This window comes from Macaca thibetana, chromosome 4 (assembly GCF_024542745.1).
Source record: "Macaca thibetana thibetana isolate TM-01 chromosome 4, ASM2454274v1, whole genome shotgun sequence".
NCBI lineage: Eukaryota > Metazoa > Chordata > Mammalia > Primates > Cercopithecidae > Macaca > Macaca thibetana.
The window spans coordinates 40753134-40766917 of NC_065581.1; the positions used below are offsets into that span (position 1 = coordinate 40753134).

The following is a 13784-nucleotide window of genomic DNA, read 5'->3' on the forward strand; positions in this document are numbered from 1 at the left end:
GCCCCCCGGCCTCAGTTTCCCCCACTGGATGGTGGAAAGAGTTCTCAATCCCCAGGGTTCCCAATGGGGGTGCATGTGGAGGGGATAGGGAAGGGCTATGGGGCTGTGTGGCTTCTCCATCTCCCAGACGGCAAGACTGATTGGGACAGCTGTGTGGGAGCTGAGGCGCTGTCAGAAGACTGAGAGCGATTCTGTGTTCTGAGAACGAAGGCAGCAGGAAATTGCCCTCTTAGTGGCTTGCCGATAATCCTGTCCTCCCGTGGAGATGCTGTGCATTTTTTAAGCATGAGGAGGAGGAAAAGGATCAGGAACTCGTTGCCCTGTCCCTTTGGTCTACATTGAAGACATCTCTTTTACTCCCAAATGGCCCCTATCAGCTCTGATGGATTATCAAGAGAACAGAGACCCTCACGTCTCTATTTTGACACTAAAATGCTCATTATCAAGTTTATGGACTGAATCATACTCGTTTAGTCTAAGAAGGCTTTGTAGAGGAGGTGAGGGGGGAGTACTATTAAATACATTCCCAAGTCCATGTTAGGGAATGAGGGAAGGCAAAGTGGTACCTTTTGGAGAAGAAGGTTTGAAGGCTGTCCTGGACTGAGGTGGGGTTTTGCCTTAGGTTGAAGCTTTCTAACGAGGAGATCCGGCAGGCCATCTTGAAGATGGATGAGCAGGAGGACCTCGCTAAGGACATGCTGGAGCAGGTGAGGACCCTCGTGGGAAGGAAGGGGAACTGAACCCAGGGGGCAGCCATGCCCCTTCCCAACAGCCCCCAGAGAGGCTACGATTTTTGGGTCAAGGAGAAATCAGGCTGGAAGAGTTAGGGGGAAGGTTTATAGAAACCTCCCTGGGCCAGCCCTTCTGGGGGAAAGCTGGAAAAGGTTGCGTGTTCTCCAGGAGTCATTCTCCCATGGCTCCCAAGGCAAAGTCAGATGAGGAATAGTGGTATCTTCCCCAAATCTCTTCCCCCTCAGTTTTTTTTTTTTTGGTTTTTGGGATCCTTTGGGAAAGACACACACACGAGAACATCATCAGTTGGACTTCATTACAATTAAGAACTTCTGTTCATCAAAGGGCACGGTTACTGAGTGAAAAGAGAAGACAAACCTTAGAAGAGATTTGCTATACATACGTATAACAAAGATCATATTCAGAACAGAACTCTACAAATCAATGAGAAAATGATGAAGAAATCAACTTAAGAATGAGAAAAAGACTTGGGCGCTTCATGAAAGAGGATTTCCAAATAGACAATAAGCATATGAAAAGGTGTTCAATATGATTAGTTGTCAGAGAAATATAGTCAGCCACAGTAAGGGGGCACCACACACCCACCAGAGTAGCTAAAATTAAAAAGACTGACAATGCCATGTGCTGATGAGGATGTGAAGAAATTGGAATGCTCATGTGGCACAATTATTTTGGAAAACGACTTGGAAGTGCACTGTACAGCTAAACATACACCCACCCTATTGCCTAGTAATCCCACTCTCAGGTGTAACTCCAGGGAAACGAGTACAAATACTGACTAAAAGAAATACACAAGAATATAGTTGACCTTCAATAATGTGGGGGCTGGAGGCATTGACTTTCCGTGCAGTCAAAAATCCCACATATAACTTTTGACTTCCCAACAACTTAGCCACTAATTGCCTACTGTTGACCAGAAGCCTTACTGATAAGATAAACAACCAATTAACACATATTTTTATGTTATATGTATTATATGCTGTATTTTTACAACAAAGTAAGCTAGAGAAAAGAAAATGTTATGAAGAAAATCATTAGAAGGAAGGCCGGGCATGGTGGCTCATGCCTTAATCCTAGCACTTTGGGAGGCCAAGGAGGACAAATTAGTTGAGGTCAGGAGTTCAAGACCAGCTTGGTCAGCATGGTAAGACCCCATCTCTACTAAAAATACAAAAATTAGCCAGGCGTGATGGCGCGTTGCCTGTAGTCCCAGCTACTTGGGAGGCTGAGGCAGGAGAATTGCTTGAACCCAGGAGGCAGAGGTTACAGTGAGCTGAGATAGCACCACTGCACACCAGCCTATGCAACAGAGTGAGTGAGACTGTCAAAAAAAAAAAAAAAAAAAAGAAAGAAAAAAGAAAAAAGAAAATCATTAAAAGGAGAAAATACATATATTGTTCATTTGGTGGAGGTGGATCATCATAAAAGTCTTCATCCTCATTGTCGTCAGGCTGAGGAGGAGGAAGAGGAGTGGTTGGTCTTGCTGTCTCAGGGACGGCAGAGGCGGAAGAAAATCCACATACAAGTGGTCCTGCATAGTTCAACCCTGTGTTGTTCAGGGGCCAACTCTATTTATAGCACCTTTATTTATAAATCCCCCAAACTGAACAACCCAACTCTCCATCAATAGGAAAGTGAATAAGTAGACTGTGGTATATTCATACAGTAGAATCCTCAGCAATAAACAAACGACCATGACATGGATGAACCTTAGGCATTATGCTGGGGAGAAGCCAGACATAAAAGAGAGCATACAGCATGAGTTCAAGGACAGGCAAATCTGGTTAACGTCCTAGAATTCAGCTGAGAGCCTATATTCACTTAAACAGCTTACTGAAGTGATGCAAAATAACTTTCCTGGGGGATGGAAATGTTCTCTATCTTAATCTGAATGATGATTCAATGGATGGAGATTTGACAAAAATCACTGAACTGCACATTTAAAATGGGTGCATTTTATTTTATGTAAATTATACCTCAAGTTTGTTTAAAAGGAAAGACAAACCATTGAGCTGTACATTGAAGAATAGGGTACTTTAGGCCAGACGTGGTGTCTCCTACCTGTAATCTCAGCACTTTTGGAGGCTGAAGTGAGACGATCGCTTGAGCTCACGAGGTGAAGACCAGCCAGGGCTACATAGTGAGATCCTGTCTTTACAAAATAAAAAATAAAAAAAAATTAACCCAGTATGTGCTGCACGCCTATATTCCCAGGTACTCAGGACCTGAGGTGGGAGGACTGCTTGAGCCCAGCAGGTCATGGCTACAGTGAGCTATGATTATACCACTGCATTCTAGCCTGAGGGACAGAGTGAGACCCTATCTTTAAAAAAAAGAAAGAAATACTGTATATCAGTTACATCTGAATTTTAAAAAAGAAAAAAGAATTTCAGAGCTGGGTGCCCTGTCATCCCCTTCAGGCAGATGAAACAAATCTGTCCACACGAGGGTGTCTCTCTTTTTCAAGGCACCCTCCCCATCTTGACCTGAGTCAAGTGCTTCTCACACCCTGCACCCCATGTCTGCTGCTCACCAGTTGCTTGTGTGACTTGCGCCTGCTCTTTGCAGCTCCTCAAGTTCATCCCGGAGAAGAGCGACATTGACCTCCTGGAGGAGCACAAGCATGAGATCGAGCGGATGGCCCGCGCTGACCGCTTCCTCTATGAAATGAGCAGGTTGGGGCCGTGGGCATGGCGAGGATTCGAGCAGGTGGGGTTTTGGCAGGTGGGGCTGGGATTGGGGCAGGTGGGGTTCTGCCAAGAGGAAGGGGACGGAGGTGGGCAGGCTCGAGAGGAGGCTGGAGCTGGCTCCTGGAGCTGGGGCTGGCCTGGGTAGGGGTGGGATACCTCAAGACATGGCTCACCTTGTCTACAGGATTGACCACTACCAGCAGCGACTGCAAGCCCTCTTCTTCAAGAAGAAATTCCAGGAGCGGCTGGCTGAGGCAAAGCCCAAAGTGGAAGGTAGGGCTGAGGGTTGCAGGAGGCTTAGAGTGGAGAGGCATCTGAGAAAGGGAGGGTGGGTGGGAGCCAGTGAACAGAGGCAGAGGGAAACCCCTTTCTTATTCTCAACCCCAAAGCAAAAGCAAAACCTCAAAGACAAAATGTAAAATGATTATAAAAATATGCACTTTCTTATATTAGCACATGCACCAACCTTGTGACATGTTCCTTATGCCTCAGCATGCAAGCTCTCCAAGGTGGGGCATCTATTGACATCTGCCCCAGCATGGGATGGAAAGGTAGAAAAGATAATAATAGCCACACCTACAACAATGCCTGGCTGGGACTGAGCTCATCGGTCTTTACCCTACTTGAGAGGTACTAGGCTCATAGAAGACTTCTGGGCATGTGAGTTTAAGTGTGAGCCATTCAGAAAGTAGGAAACTGCACAAGCTGATTTCTAGAGGCATCTGATTTTCTGAGTCAGGGAACACCTCCAACACAGGCCATTTCCAGATGAGAAATTTGTAGTTCAATGAGAACCACGCGCCAAGCACTGTGTGAAGCACTCTGCTTGGTTGGTCCTCATTTGGTCATCACAGGAATCCCACCGGTGGGTGCTATTATTAACTTCCGTGTGCCTCCATTCTCTCCTCTCTAAAGTGGGGCTATGTTAATGTCCCGAGGCTATGACACTGGTGAGTGGTGGAACCAGGGTAGGAATGCAGATGGCTGATCTTCAAAATCAGTCCCTTCCCTCTTGTCCTCTAGTACTTCCCAGGGGCCGCCTGTGCTGATGGCAGAGTAGGGAGGGGTGTGGAGTTGTTGGGAGAGGCAGGAGGTCAGGATGGTGGGCAGACATGTGGACCCAGGAGGCAATAAGCAGGAGAGGCTGGGAGGCTCATCTGTGGAGAGGACAGGGTCGGAAGAGGGGAGCAAGAAAGCCTGTTACCAGGATGTTGAGGTTACCAGGCTGGGGGCAGAACAGAACATGGGCACCCCCTGCTGGACACCTGGGCCAGTCAGTACTCCCTGAGATGCCCAGTCCAGAGAGTAGCCCTTCCTGAAATCCATTGACATGCTTCAGGGAGAGTTTTTAGATAGGGTGGAACACGTAGAGTTAAGCCAGACACTTTCTGTAATCAGATCTCGTTGCCCCTCACACTACACACACACGCATACACACACACAGCAAGGGACCTACAGGTGGTAAGCATAGATAACAGCAGTGACTCTCCATTTCCAAGGTCTGGCCGTATCTCCTGCCCTGGTGATGGGTGAATCCTTATCTTCTTCACAGCTTTCTTTCATCCTGCTGCAGACTGCCTTTGGAGCATGCAGCACAAATATGGGGTTCAGTGCAAGACATGTGTGCACAACTATTTGTATATCTTGGGTCAGTGGAACAAACATGAGCCATTGCCATTTGGAGATTCAGAACCAGAGTAGCTTAGCCACCAGAAAGGTTTAATCTCACACAGTTTCCTGCTCCCAGGAGCCTAAGAATTAGTCAGTGGAGGCCGGGTACGGTGGCTCACACCTGTAATCCCAGCACTTTGGGAGGCCAAGGTGGGCGGATCATAAGGTCAGGAGATTGAGACCACTCTGGCTAATACGGTGAAACCCCGTCACTACTAAAAAATATTTAAAAATTAGCCGGGCATGGTGGTGGGTACCTGTAGTCCCAGCTACTGGGGAGGCTGAGGCAGGAGAACAGCATGAACCCAGGAGGCGGAGCTTTCAGTGAGCCGACATGGCACCACTGCACTCCAGCCTGGGTGACAGAGCAAGACTCTGTCTCAAAAAAGGAAAAAAAAAAAAAAAGTCAGTGGATACTCAGGAAAGAGTCTCCCTTTGATATCAAGCTAAGCCAAGTAAGATGTGTTTGGGATAGCAAGATCTGCTGCGGAAAGCTACTCTTCTACCGCTCTGCTCTATAATAATTGCTCTGTATAGCAATGGCTGCTGTCCTTGTATAGACCAGACACAGGTCTCTTTCCTCTAAGAGCTAGGTAGGAAAGAGATGCCTGAAGTTGTGTATTATAGAATCAGATCAGTGTGTGTGACTGTAGGTGGAGAAAAGAGGAGTGTGCGAAGATGGGATTCTTATTCTTCCTTCCGGTTCTCCCAGGAAGTATTCCTGGAAGAGCTAAGATTTAGCCTATCCCAGCTAGGTGAAGAGCTGTTGACACCTGCCCTCCTAACCCCAGCAAGGGCTCTGAGTCCATTTGCCAAAAGCCAGTTCACCAAATTTGACAAATTTTCCAGTTCTTCTATGAATATATTCATGAACTTATAATTCTTGAATATGTTGTTCTTATGAATATATTTATTGCTGAATACACCACATTTACCGATTCTTATTATAAATACATTCACCAAATGTAGTCAAGATGAATATGGTTGCAAATGTAATATTCTTATGAATATATTCATGAATATATTATTCTTGTGAATATATCTAAAATGTCAGAACTGCATCTGGGTTTTCCCATTTACACTGATTTCCTTTGAACTCTTGTCATTTTCTGTTTTGCCAACATTTTAGCATTTTTAGGAGGATTCCTTTGCAAATTTTCCAAATAGCATATAAACCTTAGAAAAAACATCCCAACCAATATAAATTGCCAAAAACTTTCCTAAGTATTCTTTTTAAATAAATTTTTGAAATATAACATGCATATGGAAAAGTACACAAATCCTAAGAGTCTTACTTGAGGAATTAAAAAAGGGAACCACATGTGTAATCAATACCCAGGTCAAGAAATAACAGCTTCCAACCCCCCGCAGCCTTCTTCATGTCCCCCCGCCAAACTTTACCCCTTCCCTCCTCTCTGAAGGTCAAACCCATCGTGACTGCTAGATTAGTTTTAGCGGTTTTAAACTTTATTTTTTAAATTTTTACTTATTTTTTTTTTGAGACAGGGTCCTGCCGTGTCACCCAGACTGGAGGGCAGTGGTGTGATCTTGGCTCACTGCAACCTCTGCCTCCTGGGCTCAAGGTATCCTCCCACCTCAGCCTCCCAAGTAGCTGGCACTACAGGGACATGCTGCCAGCCTGGCTAATTTTTGTATTTTTGTAGAGAGAGGGTTTCACCACGTTGCCTAGGCTAGTCTCAAACTCCTGGGCTCAAGTGATCTGCCCACCTCGGCCTCCCAAAGTGCTGGGATTGTAAGCATGAGCCACCGTGTCTGGCCTGTTTTGAACTTTATATGAATGGAATAATAGAGTATGAATAATTTTATGCTGGTAACTTCTGTCCAACATTATGGTTGTGAGTTGTCCCTAGTGTTACGTGTAGCAGTGGGTTATTCATTTTCAGTTCTGCATTGTATTCCATTATATGAATACACCATAATTTACCCATTTGATTTGGAATTTAAAAAACCTAGAAACAACCCAAATACTCACCAAGAATAATGTGGCTTTTAGGTTATAGAGTATGTACGTGTTCAACTTAAAAGCTACTGACAAACCTTACTATTTATTTTTACAATTTTTTTTTTTTGAGATGGGGTCTCACTCTGTTGCCCAGGCTGGAGTGCAGTGGTGTGATCTCGGCTCCCTGCAACCTCTATCTCCCGGGTTCAAGCAATTCTCCCGTCTCAGCTTCCTGAGTAACTGGGGTTACATAGGCGTGTGCCACCACACTCGGCTAATTTTTGTATTTTCAGTAGAGACAGGGTTTCGCCATGTTGGCCAGGCTGGTCTCAAACTCCTGACCTCAGGTGATCTGCCTGCCTCAGCCTCCAAAAGTGCTGGTAGCTTCTTCTTTTTTTTTTTTTTTTTTTTTTTTTTTTTTGAGACGGAGTCTTGCTCTGTCACCCAGGCTGGAGTGCAGTGGCCGGATCTCAGCTCACTGCAAGCTCCGCCTGGGTTTATGCCGTTCTCCTGCCTCAGCTTGAGTAGCTGGGACTACAGGCGCCCGCCACCTTAGTTTTTTTGTATTTTTTAGTAGAGACGGGGTTTCACCCGTTCGTCTCTCGATCTCCTGGCCTCGTGATCCGCCCGTCTCGGCCTCCCAAAGTGCTGGGATTACAGGCTTGAGCCACTGCGCCCGGCCGGTACAGCTTCTTTTTAACAGTTACTTATTTCTAACTGTGTTCAAAGCTTTCTACAAACTTTTAGCCAAGTCATTTTCATTTTATCTTCCTAGCAGCATCTTAAAGCATGTTCAGTTTGGCATAAGCCATAGATCACAGGATAATCTGGTCTTTTTGTTGCCACACTGAATATTCAAAAATCATATTCTGTAACTAGTAGAGAAAGTCTCAGGATTTGTGTCCCCCTTCTGCGCACCCACCATAAAGACATCATAGCTGAGGAAGGGCCAGAGCGCACACAGTAGAGTGAATTATTGAAGTTTTGGTTACTGTTGGCTTAGTTTGTATTTCTAGCAAAGATATCATTTAGAGCATTGGGGAAAATGGTTAAGATGCCCAAAGGTTGGAAAAATCTTAAAAATGACATTCAATAGTACGTCAAGTAGCTTATTTCATCAAATCTTAGACACTATCAACTGAAAAGCATGCCATTATTTTATAGAACAAAAATAATAGAATATTATAATCGAGGACATGTTCTTTAGTTGATGAATTTTTTTTTTCTTTCCAAAAAACCAATAGAATATAGCATTTCAAGACAGGCAGAAGCAATCCCATAATAGGTAAAATACTGAAGTTAAGTGCTAGGTTTAGAAAAGTAAAAGTGTCATATTTATGAGTATATTCATGGAAAGAATATCTGAATAATCTTTTTTTCTTTTTGTTTTTGAGACAGTCTCATGCTGTTGCCCAGGCTGGAGTGCAGTGACACAGTCTTGGCTCACTACAGCCTCAGCCTCTTGGGTTCAAGTGACACTTTTGCTTCAGCTTCCCAAGCAGCTGGGATTATAGGCACGTGCCACCACACCCGACTGATTTTTTGTATTTTTAGTAGAGACAGGGTTTCACCATGTTGGCCAGGCTGGTCTCGAACTCCTGACCTCAAGTGATCTCCCTGCCTCAGCCTCCCAAAGTGCTGGGATTACAGGCGTGAGCCACTGCACCCGGCCTTCTTAATAATCTTTAAGTACATGTAAGAAAAGATCTTCTGAAATTATCTTCTTGGGAAGAGTTGGCATGTCCTACAAATGGGGTGTCTGGTAAATTGGCCTTAGTGAAAGTGTCTGCTTCCCCTGGAGGTGGGTGAATGTGAAATCGATGGGTCTGCTGAGCAGTGGGTATAATCTCTGCCTCACTGAGAGTTGAAGACATTTGACAGCCCCTTTTCTGAACTTTGTGGTGGCATCTTCCTGGGGTGCAACGGGAACCACTGCCCTGCCTAGCCCATGCAGGGCTCTGACCTGTGCTTCCTCTCCCAGCCATCCTGTTGGCCTCCCGGGAGCTGGTCCTCAGCAAGCGTCTAAGGCAGATGCTAGAGGTCATCCTAGCCATAGGCAACTTCATGAACAAAGGGCAGCGTGGGGGTGCCTACGGGTTCCGAGTGGCCAGCCTCAACAAGATTGCTGACACCAAGTCCAGCATCGACAGGTGAGGACCTCCCTTCCTGGCCACTTCCTTGGCCTCTATCTCACCCTACCCTGGCCTCTCACATCCTCCCTTTATTAGGACGGGCACATCCTAAGACTCATCACCCCTTTCTCTTAACACCCCATCCTAGTTTCCCTCTGACCCTCGTGCCCAGTTTCCTCTGTCACTTACCACTGACCTGACTTTCGTCCACAGAAACATCTCTCTGCTCCATTACCTGATCATGATCCTGGAGAAGCATTTTCCTGATATTCTGAACATGCCTTCAGAGCTGCAGCATCTTCCAGAAGCTGCCAAAGTCAAGTGAGGGGCCTCTCCAAAACTTCCTTCTCCCCATCATGACCCTCATTCTTGTCTTACTTTCCTCTTTTGGGGTCTACTCTGGGCTCGATGATGGCTGATGTGAGACCTCGGTTCTTGTCTTCTGAGTTTAAACGAATTTAAACAGACACACAGCAAAGGGGGTATAGCATAGAACAATGTATTGCAAAACAAGAAGAATATCTTGTAAGTTAGGTGCAGAATAGACAGGACACCATGAGAGAGAGAGAGAGCATTCAGGGCGGGCTTCTTGTAAGGATGAGACAGCCAAGACCGGCACTAGGAAGACTCCCATTATGGGAGACTTACATGATAATTCATAAGGAGGTGGGAAGAACTGTTATTAGGAAGCAGGCTCTGAGTGGGCCTCTGGGTGCACATGTGTAGTAGCTATGCGTGCTTTTTCATATATTGCATGTCTCATTAGCATCTTACATTTCCACCTAGGGGTGTGTTTTTTTTTCACTCTTATATAATGAGCAAAGGGCCAGTATGAGGATAGGTAAAATCAAAATGCGCATGCTTTCTAGAGGGGAAAGTCCCTACTGCAGATAGCTTTGCTTGAATGAGCTCATTACAATGCGAATGCTGAGGTTTATTGTGCTGACTGTATGGGCACCACCACAGTTGCTGTGTTCTGAGAACATGCTCACTTCCTTGACTACCTATCCTGTCTCAGGGTCTGCTTCCGGGAAAACCAAAGAAAATTTGCTCTTAAATCCTTATTTCAGTGATGCTTCCAGAAAATACCAGTAGAAGAATGGGGAAATGAGCCAGAGATAGAAAGAATGCCAGTAACAAACATTATTACGCCAGTTACTACTCACGGCAATTGGTGCTTAACCCCATGAGGAATTCTGGGAAACAGTGTGGAATACTTACTTCAGTTTTCCCACCCGAAGGGCAAGGTTGCTGGGGCAATCAGACAGCATGTCCTCTCAGTAAGTTGGCTGAGGGGCTCCGCAGGGGCAGGGAATAACTCTCTGGCCACAGGTACAGGTAGAAGGAGCTTGGCCTCAAAAAGAGAGTGTGCATACAGTTGGAAGAGTTGGGGCCATGCCCTACAATGGATTGTCCAAGGAAATGTGGGTGGGGCACCAACAGCATCTGCTAGGCAAGAAATTAGACCTGAACATTTAGGTGATAGATGTCATCTCCAGGAAAACTAGAAACATAGTGGTACATGGCTCACTGGTATCGAATGCTATTGCTTGCAGGATCACATAAAGAGCTCATAAGCATTACCTGGTAGTAATAAAAATAAATAGTCTAAGCCAGAAGCCACAGGTTGGAAACGTTCTCATATTGCAGCATGACATTTCTGACCTGGAATGATCTATAGAACGCAGGTTTCACCTTGTTAATTTATAGATGCACAGACAGAGGCACGAAGGGGAGGTGCTTTGTCAGGGCCATCAGTGGCCACACCAGGGCTGGAACCCAGGCTCACCGACTCCCAGGCCACTGTGCTTGGCTCTGCCCTCTTCCTGAACCAGCCTTAGCACCTCAAGGCGGGAGCTGATGGTCCTCATTCCCCTCCCTCTGTGTCTCCTCACAGCCTAGCAGAGCTGGAGAAGGAGGTGGGCAACCTCAGGAGGGGCCTGAGAGCAGTGGAGGTGGTGAGTACCTCGTCAGTGCCTACCTGGGTGAGGGCTGCTGTCGGCAAACACTGTTCATCACTGCACCCTAAGCTCCTACACAGGGGTGAAAAACAACGGGCACAGTGGGTACAGCTTCTAGCACAGGGTCAGCCCTCCCAAAAGATACTTGGATTACTGAGGCTTAAGTCTGAACCTTTTAAAAGGGGTCACCTGAGACTATACCCATGTTACTGTCCAACTTGGTGTTTATTTGGCAGTGGAGTGGAATGAACCATACATCTAACCGATGCCTACACTGGATTCAAGTGCATGGCAAAGAGAATCCTCATCCCTTGACTGCCAGCTAGGGGCAGGAAGCACACAATGTGGCAGTGGGACCGATGTCCTCAGAAGGTTCTTCCTTACGTCTCTGCCTCTTTCCTGGGCCAGTGGAGGACCCAGGTCTCTTGTTCCCACCATTCCTGTTCTGATGGCTTCTCGGCTGATACTATCTCTGGCCCGAGCCTTCCAGAAAACACCAGTAGAGTAGTGGGGAAGTGAGCCAGACTGGCCCAGTATGGCGACCACACAGGTCCCCCAAACCTAGGAACAAGAGACCCTTCCCATCTTCACTGTGGAGAGAGGCAGTGGGTAAGGGGAGAATGGATTTGAGAGACAGATTAAGGATGAGAAAGAACATTTTGTTGCCACTGTGGTGGGGGAAGATGACTTCCAAATTTACAATTGTATAGGCCTTTTAAGTGCTGCTCCAAGTGTGATCCATGGGCCGGCAGCCTCTGAATCAGCTGGGAGCTTTAGGAAAATGTCTCTAATTTGTGCATGACTCACCTGAAGTCTTGTAACGATGAGTCTTGTTAAAATGCAGCTTCTGATCTTGTGGGTCTGAGAGTCTGTATTTCTCATAATTTCCCAGGTGATGCTGCTGGCCCCAGGTCACACGTTGGGTCTCAGTGCTCTAGAGAAAAAGACAGCAGGGTGGGCAGGCTGCTAATGCTCATAGTCTTTGCCATCCTTAGAACTTTGAGACGCAGGGTGTTCCCTCTTCCAAAGGGCTCAATGTCCTATGAGTGACAAGAAAGATGGGAGACGTGGTGACCCCTGCACCCCTGATTCTCATCTTGGCACCAGTCTAAGCAGCACTTCGCCCTCCCTCCTCAGGAGCTGGAGTATCAGAGGCGCCAGGTGCGGGAGCCTAATGACAAGTTTGTCCCCGTCATGAGTGACTTCATCACGGTGTCCAGCTTCAGCTTCTCAGAGCTGGAGGACCAGCTAAATGAGGCCAGGGACAAGGTAAGGGTGCCCCAACCCCCACTGCTTGCCAACCCAGCCTTATCTAAACAAGCTCCTTCACCCATTCCTACCACAGACAGCCCAGGAGGGACAAACCCAGAGTTACAGAGCTTTGAGAGAAAACCATTTCCTTACTCTTAACAAGACAAGCCATGATAACCACATACCGCAAAGATCCATTTATCAGCTATCAGGCATCATGTTAAGTGTTTTAGTTCCCACTTGACAGATATGAACACTAAAATCAGAGATGCTAAGTAACTTGCCCAAGATTGCCCAGCTGTAAGTGATAGCACTGGGTTAGACTCTGACACTACAGCTCAGCGGTGGACGCAATTACTCTGCCTCTATCTGCTTCTCACCCTAACATGCCCATAGACCTCATGTATGGGGGTCTTATTAAAACACAGATTCTCATTTAGGAGGCCTGGGCTCTGAGATTCTGCATTTCCAACAGGAGGTGAACCTGCTGCTAGTCCAGGAAGCACACTTTGAATAATGAGATCTTTCTTAGAGGATACTGAGTGGGTTGAATTAACAATGGTAGCTCTCAGTATATAAGTATAGCTACTCCTTTATAGCCACCAACTCATCTAACTCCCCAGCACCACAATGATGTAGATTCTATTATTCCCATTTTACAGAGGAGGAAGCTGAGGCACAGAGGGGTTATTCACCTGATAACTAGAGGATCTCTGAAGTTCTGAGTTCTGCCAGGCGCTTCCTGACCTCAGGAAGGGCTTCCCAAGGTCTATACCCCTGATCTCATGCCTACCCCTTACAGGCCCAAGGGTGGCTGTAAGGTGGACTGTGAGTGAACCCAACTCTTTACCCATTTCTCCTTAGCCTTGTCTCTGATCTCGATGATGGAGGTGTCTTCTCGCCTCTTCCAGCCCTGCCCCCTGTGCCAACAGTCCCCAGCCTTGCACTGGGTTCTGCTCTGGCTAGAACCCAGCTAACCACAAGGGCTGAGCCCAGCATGCTCCAGGCACTCTCCACCAACCCTGTTCTCTCCTTTGACAGTTCGCCAAGGCCTTGATGCACTTCGGGGAGCATGACAGCAAGATGCAGCCGGACGAATTCTTTGGCATCTTCGACACCTTCTTGCAGGCCTTCTCAGAGGCCCGGCAGGATCTAGAGGCCATGAGGAGGAGGAAGGAGGAGGAGGAGCGGCGGGCGCGCATGGAAGCCATGGTGAGGGGCCGTGATGGGCCTGGGACTGAGGGGAGATGGGTGCTACCTGGGAAGAGCACCCCCAAACTGGGGTGTGTGGGAGGAAGGCAGGGACTGAGGAACATCATAGGGGTTGGATGTCAGCCCCAGGAGAGAGAAACTTCTTCCCAGC

The 13784-nt window shown here is 46.9% G+C and overlaps 1 protein-coding gene and 1 long non-coding RNA gene across 9 annotated transcripts in view; one reads left to right on the top strand and one right to left on the bottom strand.

Annotated features, from left to right (window-relative positions):
* Positions 1-13784, top strand: part of DAAM2 (dishevelled associated activator of morphogenesis 2) — a 979794-nt gene that overhangs the window by 962835 nt on the left and 3175 nt on the right. For all 7 annotated transcript variants that reach the window (XM_050787574.1, XM_050787573.1, XM_050787571.1 and 4 more), the window contains 8 exons: positions 623-707; positions 3322-3428; positions 3628-3716; positions 9059-9227; positions 9423-9530; positions 11107-11167; positions 12308-12439; positions 13463-13633. In XM_050787574.1, coding sequence (XP_050643531.1) covers positions 623-707; positions 3322-3428; positions 3628-3716; positions 9059-9227; positions 9423-9530; positions 11107-11167; positions 12308-12439; positions 13463-13633 — 922 coding nt within the window. The remainder of the gene's footprint in view (positions 1-622; positions 708-3321; positions 3429-3627; positions 3717-9058; positions 9228-9422; positions 9531-11106; positions 11168-12307; positions 12440-13462; positions 13634-13784) is intronic.
* LOC126952835 (uncharacterized) lies at positions 2584-13521 on the bottom strand. Of its 2 annotated transcripts, none has more exons than XR_007725030.1 (7): positions 13443-13521; positions 11978-12104; positions 11191-11242; positions 9445-10793; positions 3617-3757; positions 3287-3360; positions 2584-2905 (listed from the first exon to the last, which is right to left on the bottom strand). It is a non-coding gene; the product is annotated as an uncharacterized LOC126952835 (long non-coding RNA). The 2 variants fall into 2 exon arrangements; XR_007725031.1 differs by having other exon boundaries at positions 13400-13467.